This window comes from Taurulus bubalis (assembly GCF_910589615.1).
Source record: "Taurulus bubalis genome assembly, chromosome: 20".
NCBI lineage: Eukaryota > Metazoa > Chordata > Actinopteri > Perciformes > Cottidae > Taurulus > Taurulus bubalis.
Genome location: NC_136608.1, coordinates 17,874,284 through 17,889,283, shown reverse-complemented (window position 1 = coordinate 17,889,283; position 15,000 = coordinate 17,874,284). Strand labels below are relative to the sequence as shown.

At 44.5% G+C, this 15,000-nt stretch overlaps 1 protein-coding gene across 1 annotated transcript in view; it reads left to right on the top strand.

Moving 5' to 3' along the window:
- LOC306752514 (uncharacterized protein) overlaps positions 1 to 981 on the top strand; it is a 4,648-nt gene extending 3,667 nt beyond the window's left edge. Inside the window, exons 5-6 of the mRNA XM_079236278.1 lie at positions 9 to 50; positions 496 to 981. Coding sequence (XP_079092404.1) covers positions 9 to 50; positions 496 to 594 — 141 coding nt within the window. The 3' untranslated portion in view covers positions 595 to 981. The remainder of the gene's footprint in view (positions 1 to 8; positions 51 to 495) is intronic.
- Positions 982 to 15,000: the final 14,019 nt, after the last annotated feature.

The following is a 15,000-nucleotide window of genomic DNA, read 5'->3' as shown; positions in this document are numbered from 1 at the left end:
GTGTTCAGGTCGTGATGCGTCCGGACCAGACGGTTGAAGACGGACAAAAGGTTTGTTTGTGTAAACGTTAAATTTCTACCTGTGTCACTACAAGTACACAAGTATTAGTACACGCTCTACCTGTGTCACTACAAGTACACAAGTATTAGTACACGCTCTACCTGTGTCACTACAAGTACACAAGTATTAGTACACACTCTACCTGTGTCACTACAAGTACACAAGTATTAGTACACGCTCTACCTGTGTCACTACAAGTACACAAGTATTAGTACACGCTCTACCTGTGTCACTACAAGTACACAAGTATTAGTACACACTCTACCTGTGTCACTACAAGTACACAAGTATTAGTACACGCTCTACCTGTGTCACTACAAGTACACAAGTATTAGTACACGCTCTACCTGTGTCACTACAAGTACACAAGTATTAGTACACGCTCTACCTGTGTCACTACAAGTACACAAGTATTAGTACACGCTCTACTTGCAGGTGGCCGAGCAGCTGATGGAGAAGCTGAGCGTCTCTCAGGAGAGTCTGGTGACGGGAGCCTACGTGGACCTGCTGCTGCAGGGACACGCCGAGGGGTAAAGCAAGCGCTCCTCTGCTGCTGCAGGGACACGCCGAGGGGTAAAGCAAGCGCTCCTCTGCTGCTGCAGGAACACGCCGAGGGGTAAAGCAAGCGCTCCTCTGCTGCTGCAGGGACACGCAGAGGGGTAAAGCAAGCGCTCCTCTGCTGCTGCAGGGACACGCAGAGGGGTAAAGCAAGCGCTCCTCTGGAGAGCAGAAACTGAGAAATACTGTTAAACAGAAACGAGATACTTTAAATATAAACTGATTTGTTGACTTTGTTTTTAGTTCTTTTGGCCGAGTGATGAATTAAAACGACTCTGTTGTGGATAAAGAACTCAAACTGCAGCTCTGTGTTCATCAAACAACACGTTCATGTGTTCATCAAACAACACGTTCATGCGTTCATCAAACAACTCGTTCATGTGTTCATCAAACAACTCGTTCATGTGTTCATCGAACACATTCATGCGTTCATCAAACACATTCATGTGTTCATCAAACAACACATTCACGTGTTCATCAAACACGTTCATGTGTTCATCAAACACATTCATGTGTTCATCAAACAACACGTTCATGTGTTCATCAAACACATTCATGTGTTCATCAAACAACACGTTCATGTGTTCTTTACCATCAGCTGAAATAAAAACCTTCAGATGTTTTGAAAGTTGTATTTACACACACACACTCGCACACACCTACACACACACGCAGTTTATATGAACACGTCAAGAAGTTAGAGATATGAACACATGTCAGGAGGTTAGAGACATGAACACATGTCAGGAGGTTAGAGACATGAACACATGTCAGGAGGTTAGAGACATGAACACATGTCAGGAGGTTACTCTGGTCAGAGATCAGCTGGTAAACATTTTCTTTCAGTACAGACTCCTTCAGTCCAGCAGATGGCGCTGTTACTACAGCAGAGACAAAAACAGCTGATTTCAGTCTGTTTGCATCATAACACTTTATTTATCTCAGAAGGAAGGAAGTAGGAAAGTGTTTATAAATAAACAGAAATCCAGAATATACTTACAACATTTAAAAAATAAAGATTTAAAAAGGTGTTGATATGTATGTGGTTTATTTTTGTAACTTTTGTAACTGTAATGTCAGTAAATTGATGCACTTGATCGATAAGTCTTGACCTCATCAATGTTGTGAAGTTAAACAGACTTTATTTATGAATTCACAAAATCCACCTGCGTCACCATGAGGAACTTTCCTTTAGTGTTGGTTCTGTTGCCCCCTGTGGACTAAAGAGGTAGTGTTGGTTCTAGTGCCCCCTGTGGACTAAAGAGGTAGTGTTGGTTCTAGTGCCCCCTGTGGACTAAAGAGGTAGTGTTGGTTCTGTTGCCCCCTGTGGACTAAAGAGGTAGTGTTGGTTCTGTCGCCCCCTGTGGACTAAAGAGGTAGTGTTGGTTCTAGTGCCCCCTGTGTACTGTGTGCACTATGTGTGTACTGTGTGCACTATGTGTGTACTATGTGTGTACTGTGTGCACTATGTGTGTACTATGTGTGTACTGTGTGCACTATGTGTGTACTGTGTGCACTATGTGTGTACTGTGTGTACTATGTGTGTACTATGTGTGTACTGTGTGCACTATGTGTGTACTATGTGTGTACTGTGTGCACTATGTGTGTACTATGTGTGTACTATGTGTTTACTGTGTGCACTATGTGTGTACTATGTGTGTACTGTGTGCACTATGTGTGTACTGTGTGCACTATGTGTGTACTGTGTGTACTATGTGTGTTCTGTGTGTACTATGTGTGTACTATGTGTGTACTGTGTGCACTATGTGTGTACTGTGTGCACTATGTGTGCAGTATGTGTGTACTGTGTGTGTACTGTGTGCACTATGTGTGTACTGTGTGTACTATGTGTGTACTGTGTGCACTATGTGTGTACTGTGTGTACTATGTGTGTACTGTGTGCACTATGTGTGTACTGTGTGTACTATGTGTGTACTGTGTGCACTATGTGTGTACTGTGTGCACTATGTGTGTACTATGTGTGTACTGTGTGCACTATGTGTGTACTATGTGTGTACTGTGTGCACTATGTGTGTACTGTGTGCACTATGTGTGTACTGTGTGTACTATGTGTGTACTATGTGTGTACTGTGTGCACTATGTGTGTACTATGTGTGTACTGTGTGCACTATGTGTGTACTATGTGTGTACTATGTGTTTACTGTGTGCACTATGTGTGTACTATGTGTGTACTGTGTGCACTATGTGTGTACTGTGTGCACTATGTGTGTACTGTGTGTACTATGTGTGTTCTGTGTGTACTATGTGTGTACTATGTGTGTACTGTGTGCACTATGTGTGTACTGTGTGCACTATGTGTGCAGTATGTGTGTACTGTGTGTGTACTGTGTGCACTATGTGTGTACTGTGTGTACTATGTGTGTACTGTGTGCACTATGTGTGTACTGTGTGTACTATGTGTGTACTGTGTGCACTATGTGTGTACTGTGTGTACTATGTGTGTACTGTGTGCACTATGTGTGTACTGTGTGCACTATGTGTGTACTATGTGTGTACTGTGTGCACTATGTGTGTACTATGTGTGTACTGTGTGCACTATGTGTGTACTGTGTGCACTATGTGTGTACTGTGTGTACTATGTGTGTACTATGTGTGTACTGTGTGCACTATGTGTGTACTATGTGTGTACTGTGTGCACTATGTGTGTACTATGTGTGTACTATGTGTTTACTGTGTGCACTATGTGTGTACTATGTGTGTACTGTGTGCACTATGTGTGTACTGTGTGCACTATGTGTGTACTGTGTGTACTATGTGTGTTCTGTGTGTACTATGTGTGTACTATGTGTGTACTGTGTGCACTATGTGTGTACTGTGTGCACTATGTGTGCAGTATGTGTGTACTGTGTGTGTACTGTGTGCACTATGTGTGTACTGTGTGTACTATGTGTGTACTGTGTGCACTATGTGTGTACTGTGTGTACTATGTGTGTACTGTGTGCACTATGTGTGTACTGTGTGTACTATGTGTGCACTGTGTGTACTATGTGTGTACTATGTGTGTACTGTGTGCACTATGTGTGTACTGTGTGTACTGTGTGTACTATGTGTGTACTATGTGTGTACTATGTGTGTACTGTGTGTACTATGTGTGTACTGTGTGTACTGTGTGTACTATGTGTGTACTGTGTGTGTACTGTGTGCACTATGTGTGTACTATGTGTGTACTGTGTGTACTGTGTGTGTACTATGTGTGTACTGTGTGTGTACTGTGTGCACTATGTGTGTACTATGTGTGTACTGTGTGTACTATGTGTGTACTGTGTGTACTATGTGTGTACTGTGTGTACTGTGTGTACTGTGTGTGTACTGTGTGCACTATGTGTGTACTATGTGTGTACTGTGTGTACTATGTGTGTACTGTGTGTACTGTGTGTACTGTGTGTACTATGTGTGTACTGTGTGTACTATGTGTGTACTATGTGTGTACTGTGTGTACTGTGTGTGTACTGTGTGTACTGTGTGTACTATGTGTGTACTGTGTGTGTACTGTGTGTACTATGTGTGTACTATGTGTGTACTGTGTGTACTGTGTGTACTATGTGTGTACTATGTGTGTACTGTGTGTACTATGTGTGTACTGTGTGTACTATGTGTGTACTGTGTGTACTGTGTGTACTATGTGTGTACTATGTGTGTACTGTGTGTACTATGTGTGTACTATGTGTGTACTGTGTGTACTATGTGTGTACTATGTGTGTACTATGTGTGTACTGTGTGTACTATGTGTGTACTGTGTGTACTGTGTGTACTATGTGTGTACTATGTGTGTACTGTGTGTACTATGTGTGTACTGTGTGTACTGTGTGTACTATGTGTGTACTGTGTGCACTATGTGTGTACTATGTGTGTACTATGTGTGTACTGTGTGTACTGTGTGTACTGTGTGCACTATGTGTGTACTGTGTGTACTGTGTGTACTATGTGTGTACTGTGTGCACTATGTGTGTACTGTGTGTACTGTGTGTACTGTGTGTACTATGTGTGTACTGTGTGCACTATGTGTGTACTGTGTGCACTATGTGTGTACTGTGTGTACTGTGTGTACTGTGTGTACTATGTGTGTACTGTGTGTACTATGTGTGTACTGTGTGCACTATGTGTGTACTGTGTGCACTATGTGTGTACTGTGTGTACTGTGTGTACTGTGTGCACTATGTGTGTACTGTGTGTACTGTGTGTACTGTGTGTACTATGTGTGTACTGTGTGCACTATGTGTGTACTGTGTGCACTATGTGTGTACTGTGTGTACTGTGTGTACTGTGTGTACTATGTGTGTACTGTGTGTACTATGTGTGTACTGTGTGCACTGGGCTGTAACAGAAGCATGATGTGAATGCAGCAGAGCTCTCATGATTCTCAGCTTCCTGCCTCTCACTGAGGTTCACACGGGGAAAACACCCTCTTCATCTCCTTGAGCGAGGAAGAGGAGGAGGAGGTCATGTGACACCGGCGGCCACGTGGCTCTCCGATTGGTCGATCCCCGGTCTCACAGAAACTAAACATCCTTAAACTAAACATACATGTTTTGACTCCCCGTCGTCATGCGCCAGGGCTCGTCATCTTCGGCCAGTGATGATGATGATGATTTATTTTACCTTTGCTATTTCATGGTTGCCATGGTGACGGGGCCGCTCCTCCACACCCACGCCGCTCGCCCCCCCTCCCCTCTCTCTCTCTTTCAGAGAGAGAGAGGGAGAACGAGGGAGAGAGAGGTGTGTTTTCTCACCCACGCATTAGAGTGGGAGACAACGTGTGCACTCGCACGTGCACGCTCACACACACACACACACATACGCACACACACATTCGTATACGGAGTGTGTGTGTCATGCTGGCAGTGTGTGGGCTGAACCGACCAGCCTTCCACTCATCTCCCTCCTCTTCTTCTTCTTCTTCTTCTTCTTCTTCTTCTTCTTCTTCTTCTTCTTCTTCTCTCTATTCGTCTCCACATACACCTCCTCTTCCTCTTCTTCTTCTCTTCCTTCTTTTTTTCCCACCCTCCATCATCTCTCCTCTTCCTCTCTTCCTCTCCCTCTCTCAGTCCTTCCTCTTCTTTTCAGTTTCTCATCATCATGGAGAACGAGTCGGTGATCTTCTGGGTGAGTCTCCCTCTCTCTCTGCAGCCCTGTGTGTGTGTGTGTGTGTGTGTGTGTGTGTGTGTGTGTGTGTGTGTGTGTGTGTGTGTGTGTGTGTGTGTGCCGGTCTGTAACTTTCAAAGTCGTGACAAATTTTTCTTTAAACTTAACCTTTTTTTTTTAACCTCTCGTCATCTTTTTAACTCGTCCTTTCCTTCCCTCATTACCTTGCCTCCTCCCTTCCTTCTCTTTCCTTCTCCCTTATCTGCATTCCTTCCCTCTTTTCCTTGCTAACTCTCCTTCGCTCTTCCCTTTGCTGTTTTCCTCATTCATTCCTTCTCTTTCCTTCATCTCCTTCCCTCTTCCATTATTTGCTTCCTTACAACCTTTCGTTCTTTCCTTTCCTTTTCTCTTCCCGTCATCTACTTCCCTGATCCTTCATACCCTTTCTTTCCTTTCTCTCTTCATTTCATCAACTCCTCTTCCTCCATTCGACTCCTCTCTTCCTCTCCTTTCCTTCTCCCCAGCATTCCTTCCCTCTTTTCCTTGCCTGCTCTCCTCGTTCCCTTTAATTAACTACATTTATTCCTCTCCTTTCCTTCTTCCTCACCTAACAGTTGCCTCCTTTCCTTAATTCTTCCATCCTTTACTCATTCCTCCACTCTTAATTTGCTTTCTTTCCTTTTTCTTCTGTTGCTACCCCTTTAATTCTTTCCTTCTCTCCTCATTCCACCTTGTTTAGTTACTTCCTCTCTTCCTGTTTCTCCTTCTTCTTTTCCACTTTCCCTGCCTCCTTTCTTTCTGTCATCCATCTTTCCTTTTCCTCCCATCTTATATCTATATTCTCCCTCACCTCCTTTTTCCTCCCTTCCCTCCTTTCTTTTAATGTCTGTCCTACCCCGTCGTCATCTCGTCTCTCTTTTCCTTTTCTATCTCTCTTTCCTCCCTCCATCTCTCTGAGGGATGTCTTTTTATTTCCTGTTTCCTCCAGCATCACATTCGGTGTGTGTGTGTGTGTGTGTGTGTGTGTGTGTGTGTGTGTGTGTGTGTGTGTGTGTGTGTGTGTGTGTGTGTGTGTGTGTGTTATGTAAGCTCAGCAGAGAGTGTGTAGGCCGTATTCTCAGACCGTCTATCTGAAGAGATGCTCTTTCTCAAACACTTCAAACAGGAAGTGGATCTTCTTCTTCCTCCTCTTCCTCCTCTTCCTCTCCTTTTGCAGCTGACGCTCTTTACCGCTCCGTGGCTTCGTGCATCGGCGGTCAAAGGTTAAAACGGACGAATAGTCACACGAGTCTGCAGCTTCTCTTGTCTTTGCGGAGCCTTGAAGTGAGTTTTCCGCTTGATGTTTATTAACTTCAACGTTCTGGTTCCGTCGTTCGTCGTTTCCTAAGCGGTTTCCTTACGCTTGTTTCCTTCCGGCATGTTTACTTACGGCATGTTTCCTTACGGCATGTTTCTAGCGGCTTGTTTCTAGCGGCTTGTTTCTAGCGGCTTGTTTCTAGCGGCTTGTTTCTAGCGGCTTGTTTCTAACAGTTTGTTCTAGCAGTGCATTCTAGCACTGCGTTTCTGCCGTTTCTAGCGGCTTGTTTCTAGCGGCGCATTCTAGCGGCTTGTTTCTAACAGTTTGTTCTAGCGGTGCGTTCTAGCAGTGCATTCTAGCACTGCGTTTCTGCCGTTTCTAGCGGCTTGTTTCTAGCGGTGTGTTCTAGCGGCTTGTTCTAGCGGCGTGTTTCTAGCACTGCGTTTCTGCCGTTTCTAGCGGCTTGTTTCTAGCGGTGTGTTCTAGCGGCTTGTTCTAGCGGTGTGTTCTAGCGGTGTGTTCTAGCGGTGTGTTCTAGCGGTGTGTTCTAGCGGCGTGTTTCTAGCACTGCGTTTCTGCCGTTTCTAGCGGCTTGTTTCTAGCGGCTTGTTTCTAGCGGCTTATTTTTAGCGGCTTGTTTGTAGCAGCGCGTTCTAGCGGTGCATTCTAGCGGTGCGTTCTAGCGGTGCGTTCTAGCGGCTTGTTTCTAGCGGCGCGTTCTAGCGGCGCGTTCTAGCGGCGCGTTCTAGCGGCTTGTTTCTAGCGGCTTGTTTCTAGCGGCGCGTTCTAGCGGCTTGTTTCTAGCGGCTTGTTTCTAGTGGTGCGTTCTAGCGGCTTGTTTCTAGCAGCTTGTTTCTAGCGGCTTGTTTCTAGCGGCTTGTTTCTAGCGGCGCGTTCTAGCGGTGCGTTCTAGTGGTGCGTTCTAGCGGTGCGTTCTAGCGGCTTGTTTCTAACGGCTTGTTTTTAGCGGTGCGTTCTAGCGGTGCGTTCTAGCGGTGCGTTCTAGCGGCGCGTTCTAGCGGTGCGTTCTAGCGGCGCGCTCTAGCGGTGCGTTCTAGCGGCTTGTTTCTAGCGGCTTGTTTCTATCGGTGCGTTCTATCGGTGCGTTCTATCGGTGCGTTCTATCGGTGCGTTCTATCGGCGAGTTCTAGCAGTGCGTTCTAGCGGCGCATTCTAGCGGTGTGTTTCTAGCTTAGCGGCATTACGATACCGTAAGTCCGCAATTAGCGTCGTGGTTTTTGTCTCGGGACCGAATGATGTTTTGCGACGATGAAACCGAGAGAAGTATATACGTGTTTTTTAAATGTCCGTATTGAACGTGCGAGGCCTTTAAATTGACGGCTGTGAGGAACGTTTCCGCCTCTAGGCGGCGCTCACAGGGCTCCAGGTCCGCTTTGAGGGAACTGAACAGATACTCTCCAGATTTTAGGTTCCAAGGGATGTGAGAAACTTGACAAGATGAAGTGTGTGTGTGTGTGTGTGTGTGTGTGTGTGTGTGTGTGTGTGTGTGTGTGTGTGTGTGCGTGTGAGAGAGAGAGAGAGAGATGAAAATACAGTGAGTTTTATCAGCTCCTGCCATTGGTTGCCATGGTAATGGCCAAGGGAGCTCCTTTTTCAGGACACACACACACACACACACACACACACACACTCACACACACACACACACACACGCACACACATCCTGTTCCCACTTAACAATGAAATGCTTCTCTCTTCTGACCACAACTGGAGCTCAGGTTCCTTCACTTCGCTGCATAATGAGATAATCGGCACTTGAGGAAAAAGAGATGATGCAAGTCAAAAAATGTATACATATATATATGTATATATATATATATACACATATATATGTGTATATCACATATTATAAACTGATTATATGCTCGACGAATGAAATCTTTTTCTGAAAAGTAGCTCTCAGATTAATGTAATGCAGTGAGATGTAACGAGTAAAGTAGAAGTGTGTGTGTGTGTGTGTGTGTGTGTGTGTGTGTGTGTGTGTGTGTGTGTGTGTGCGTGTGCGTATGTTTTATCAGTGTTGTCCAGCTTCTCGGCTTCTTCCTGCCAAACATCCGTTTCCTTGGCAACCCAGACAGGGAAACAGGAAGTGTGAGTCACAGGAAGTACTTCTAATCTTTTGTCACGATTTTTTTTTTTTGTTTTGTCCAACATGTCCTCCTGCTGTCCGCATTGTCATGTAGTCATCCTGGTTTCCACACACACACACACACACACACACACACACACACACACACACACACACACACACACAATAGAGAGAATGCAGCTTTAACACATGAAGCATAGACTTCTATACAACCAGAGGAGTCTCCCCCTGGTGGTCAGGAGAGAGGATGCAGCTTTAACACATGAAGCATAGACTTCCAGACGTTGCCGCCTGCAACCCGTCTTTGCCCAGGAGCATGCTGGGTAGTGGAGTAGCCTGATGTCCTGGCTGGGTTAGCTTAGCTTCTCCTCCCTGAACGGGTCGTAGTCTCAAGGTCAAACCTTCACATTTCCGATGCTGTTGAGTTTATTCTCCCAACGTTCCAGTAATAAGGATAAAAACACAACAAAGAGGGATGAGAGAGAACTTTATTACTCCAGAAGGAAACTCCGACCAAGAATTTCTTGGGAGCGTCCGCCATCGTGAAGTTGTACAAACACAAAACAGAAAAAAAACGTTAAATCTGAGACACAAATATGAGAATTTCTGGCATTTAAAATGAAGTGAATATCAAAGCTGCTGTGATTCGGCTCATGAATGCTAACGGAGCGAACAGTAAAGCTCTGCTCCAGTGAGTGTATATATATATAGATATCTGAGAATAGATACAGAAAGATGGATCAATATCTACTTTACATAATACGAGCAGTGATGAAGGAGGCGGTGCGTCTCTGTTGCTAACGGATACGACGGCTTGGTATTGCGTAACCGACTGAACCTGAAATGGCCTCCGAGAAGCGTCTGCGTCTGACCCACTTCTGCTTTGGACTGGAGCCTCGCTGCGTCGTCTCCGTCGCTCCACTCGTCTCTGACATGTTCCCTCTCTCCTCTCCTTCACTTCCTGCCCTCCCTCCTTTACCTCCCACCTTCTCTTCCTCCCGCTCTTCCTCCCTCTCTACAGGATGGGCAGGGCAGCTCCCAGAATACCGTCTGAGACCCTGAGGCCGCTCCCTCTGCTGCAGGATTACTTCACGCTGACCGCAGTTATACTACACAAAGTACTTCGCCGCTCGCCGTGAAAGTACCTGGTCTGCGGAGGAAGTACTACGTCTTACTCACAGGATTACAACAAGTCAATCAGAACCCGGCACCTCGGGTTGGACCAGAACCAGGAGAACCAGGAGAACCAGGAGAACCAAACCAGTACTGGAACCAGTAAGCCAGTCAGGACCAGAAGAGACCAGTAGAACTCAGTCAAGGCCGTTGGAAAAGTTTGATGGGACCGCTGACGATAGGTGAGCCTCGTTTTATTACGGCCGAGGTCACATGATCAAGTTCAACACCAACAACTCGGGACTTACAGAGTTAACAGGTTTTCAAAAGTAGTATTTATTTAAAAAGTATCTTATTTTAAAAGTATCTTAGTTGAAAATAGTCTTATTTAAAAATAATCTTATTTAAAAAGTATCTTAGTTGAAAAGAATCTTATTTAAAAGTATCTTATTTTAAAAGTATCTATTTAAATATGTATCTTCTTTCAAAAGTATCTTAATAAAAAAATATGTAATTTAAAAAGTATCTTATTTTAAAACGTATCTTTTTTAAAAAGTATCTTGGTATTAGTAACTTTACTGATATAAATACTTTCTCCACCACCGGCTGCTTTTGATCTCATGAAAATAAAATTGTTTTTACTTTTGTTCGTCTTGAATCTGATTTAGCAACATTACATAAATTAAATCTCTTCAACAAACTAGACAATAATATATTTTCATATTTAATAAAGTCAGGAGAAATGCACGTGGTGATTAAGATATATACATTATTATTATTAGTATTATTAGTATTATTATTATTATTATTATACGCCCAAATGTTCATTCTATAGTATGAATAAAGCAATATTCATAAAATGTCATTAAAGCTTCACATTAACACATCAATGCATCGATAATGATTTATTATTCTGCATAACAAGTGATTTTGGTACTTGATGTGTATTTTTATACACCTTTCAGCAGTATTTCTACACTGATCTGCAGGTTTGTAGTTAAACGGCTGAAACAGGGATAAAGAGTGTTTTCCTTTCAGCGTGAGGTTCTGCTGGTTCCTTCATCTCCACATGAACATGAAGGGTTTCATATCTGGTTCTTCAAAGAGATGTATCTCGATATCCAAAGAGCAGCTAGATATCTTTGTCTTCATAAGTCTACCAGTTGTCAAGTCAAACCCCCGCACACACATTTTAAAAACTCCTCACGTTTTCGTTCCACCATCCCACTTCCTGTTTCCTCCGTCCTGCTGCTCGGTTCTCTCACTCGTCTGTCCGCCGTGAAAAGCTGATTGTCGGATGCTGTCCTCAGTGTAAAGGAACAAGACCGGCTTCCTGAGGCCTGCGAACGCGTGAGGGACGGTGAGTCCACGGTCAACCCGAAAGTACACTGAAGTTAACCCGAAAGTACACTGAAGTTAACCCGAAAGTACACTGAAGTTAACCCGAAAGTACACTGAAGTTAACCCGAAAGTACACTGAAGTTAACCCCAAAGTACACTGAAGTTAACCCCAAAGTACACTGAAGTTAACCCGAAAGTACACTGAAGTTAACCCGAAAGTACACTGAAGTTAACCCGAAAGTACACTGAAGTTAACCCCAAAGTACACTGAAGTTAACCCCAAAGTACACTGAAGTTAACCCCAAAGTACACTGAAGTTAACCCCAAAGTACACTGAAGTTAACCCCAAAGTACACTGAAGTTAGCCCGACTAGTCGAGATGAGGAACATGGTAGAGCTGGTGTTGCTCTAGAGCTGGTGTTGCTGTAGAGCTGGTGTTGCTCTAGAGCTGGTGTTGCTGTAGAGCTGGTGTTGCTCTAGAGCTGGTGTTGTTCTAGAGCTGGTGTTGCTCTAGAGCTGGTGTTGCTCTAGAGCTGGTGTTGCTGTAGAGCTGGTGTTGTTCTAGAGCTGGTGTTGCTCTAGAGCTAGTGTTGTTCTGGGGATGGTGTTGCTCTAGAGCTGGTGTTGCTCTAGAGCTGGTGTTGCTCTAGAGCTGGTGTTGTTCTGGGGATGGTGTTGCTCTAGAGCTGGTGTTGTTCTGGGGATGGTGTTGCTGTAGAGCTGGTGTTGCTCTAGAGCTGGTGTTGTTCTGGGGATGGTGTTGCTGTAGAGATGGTGTTGCTCTAGAGCTGGTGTTGTTCTGGGGATGGTGTTGCTCTAGAGCTGGTGTTGTTCTGGGGATGGTGTTGTTCTAGAGCTGGTGTTGCTCTAGAGCTGGTGTTGCTCTAGAGCTGGTGTTGTTCTGGGGATGGTGTTGCTGTAGAGCTGGTGTTGTTCTAGAGCTGGTGTTGTTCTGGGGATGGTGTTGCTGTAGAGCTGGTGTTGCTGTAGAGCTGGTGTTGCTCTAGAGCTGGTGTTGCTCTAGAGCTGGTGTTGCTCTGGCTATGTGGGTGTCAGAGCGGCTCTGAGACTAAAAAGACGGGAAACCATCAAGACGGTGACCCCGAGTTATTTCGGGACGAAGCCTCGCCGCTGGAGTGGAAGAGAGAATCGGCTCGACGACGTGGCGGCGCTGAACATCCCGGACCGGAGAGGAAACCACGAGGACGCGTTACATAAGGAGCTCTGCAGAGAACAATGGAGGAAAACACAAAGCTGCTCCACTGAGTTCCACCTGGAGGAACCATTCACATGTAGAGAGGCGAGCAGGAAGGGTCTGATTACTGGGAGAGAACCAGTCTGAACTGGTGGACGAGGGCTGAAGGGAAGATAGGAAGGAGGGAAGGAGGGAAGGAGGGAAGGAGGGAAGCTCACCAATCGGATATGTTCGGTTCCCTTTAAAGGTCTTCTTCAATACAGCACGCTGTTCATTTAGTACATTATGGTCATTTAGAGTCAAACAGACCATAAAGCAGGGGGCGCTTTAGGGGCGGGGCTACAAGGTGATTGACAGGTCTCTATGTCACTCCTCCTCAGTCCATATATGGTCACTTCCTGTTCTTTGGTTGCAAAAAAAACAAGATGGTGACGGCGAAATTGGCGAACTGGAGACTTTAAAACGTCCACAAGCCAATGAGCGACCACCTCGACGTCCGCTTCTGATACACAGTCTGTGGTTGCAGGTGTTCTTCTTCGTTGGTTTTTGAACGAGGGTAACCGCCCCGTAGAAGCTGTGTAATCGAGCTCTTTCACAACAGATCCATGTTTGAACAGCTGTCAGAGATCTGGCTCGCCTTCCCTCTGAAGGTTAATCCATCAAAAGCCTTTAATGAGCTTTGAAAAAAAAAAACGCAGTTTCCATTGCCGTGGTTTCCTTTTGTCACGGCGATGAGAGTTTCTCAGTTTGAAACCTGCGAGCCGGCGAAGATGAGAGGAGACGTGAAGGCAGCCTCTCTGGGGTCGCTCAGGAAGAGCTTCGTCAGGGTGTTTGCTGGCTGAAGAGGACCCGAGGAGTTCCTACGCAGCGCTCAGCCTCTTGAACAGGGCGGAACTCTTCATCAGGAGGTCTTCCTCACTCTCCAAGTCCTCCACTCCCATGAATCCATACCAGAGCCTCTGATGGGACAAAAACACAGCACAGCACATGTTACATGTGTATAACACAATTCAACCATAAATATTAATAATAATAACATGAACCATAAATATGACTCGAAGGACTCGAAAGTGACTCGAGAGAGCTCCCAAGTTATGATAATAGATTTTTTTTTTATACCCCTAGCTTGATGCTACACATGATTGCTGCACCTTTCTGGAAAGCTTACGACCTACAGAATCCACCAATACATCAAACTCCACTTCAGACAAAACATCAACAAAATATCAACCACATTGCAGCCAACAAACTGAAATATGAATAATAATAAATACTTGGTATGTATTGTACTTACTTATAGATAAACAATACTTGGTATGTATTGTACTTACTTATGGATAAACAATACTTGGTATGTATTGTACTTACTTATGGATAAACAATACTTGGTATGTATTGTACTTACTTATGGATAAACAATACTTGGTATGTTTTGGTGCATCTGCTTGAGCAGAGCTCCTCTGTTGTGGAACCAGAGGCGTTCAAGGTCCAGGAAGAAAGTTGGGCATTTTGGCTTTCAGCGGACCTAAACCTACGGTTCACGAAATGTGCACTAAATGAACTACTAAGTCAAACGTTAGAAACACATAGTGATATTTTACAGTAGAAAAAAAGCGATGATGTGGATAATAAAAAAGAGGAACTGCATCCTGGACGTTTAATTTTTCTTTATTGTGTTATTTTCTGACCAACCTAACTTTTAGGATCTGTTTATATAACTAAATGAATAAAAGTTAGAGTAATCAGTGATATTACAGAGCCGGATAATGTGTTGTTGACCGTTCACTGCTGAACAAATGAGCTGATAAACACAACAACGTGTTTCTGTCACACAACACATGAAGACTTCCCCGAGGCCAGAAACTAAAACAGTAGAAATATTATTCACGTTTTATTTAAAGGGAGTAAATCGAAACGCATCAAAAGAAACATTGCCGCAGATGAAGAGAGCATCTCAACCAGGAGGTCACGAGGGCGTCGTAGAGGCCGGTCCCACGCATCGAGTCATAATTAATAATGTCTGATGTTATTATGGGATGCATTCAGCTGCTTGAGGCTCCGGTCACATGATCTGAATTGAACCTTCCCCTGACCTGTATTGATCTCCCAAATGATGCTTTCTAAGATGCTCGTGTTTCCTGTTTTATATTACGCTCTCGCGTGCAGTCGTTGATGTTTTACCAAAATATTGTTTTAGTATTTTTACTTTGTGCAAAAGCAAAT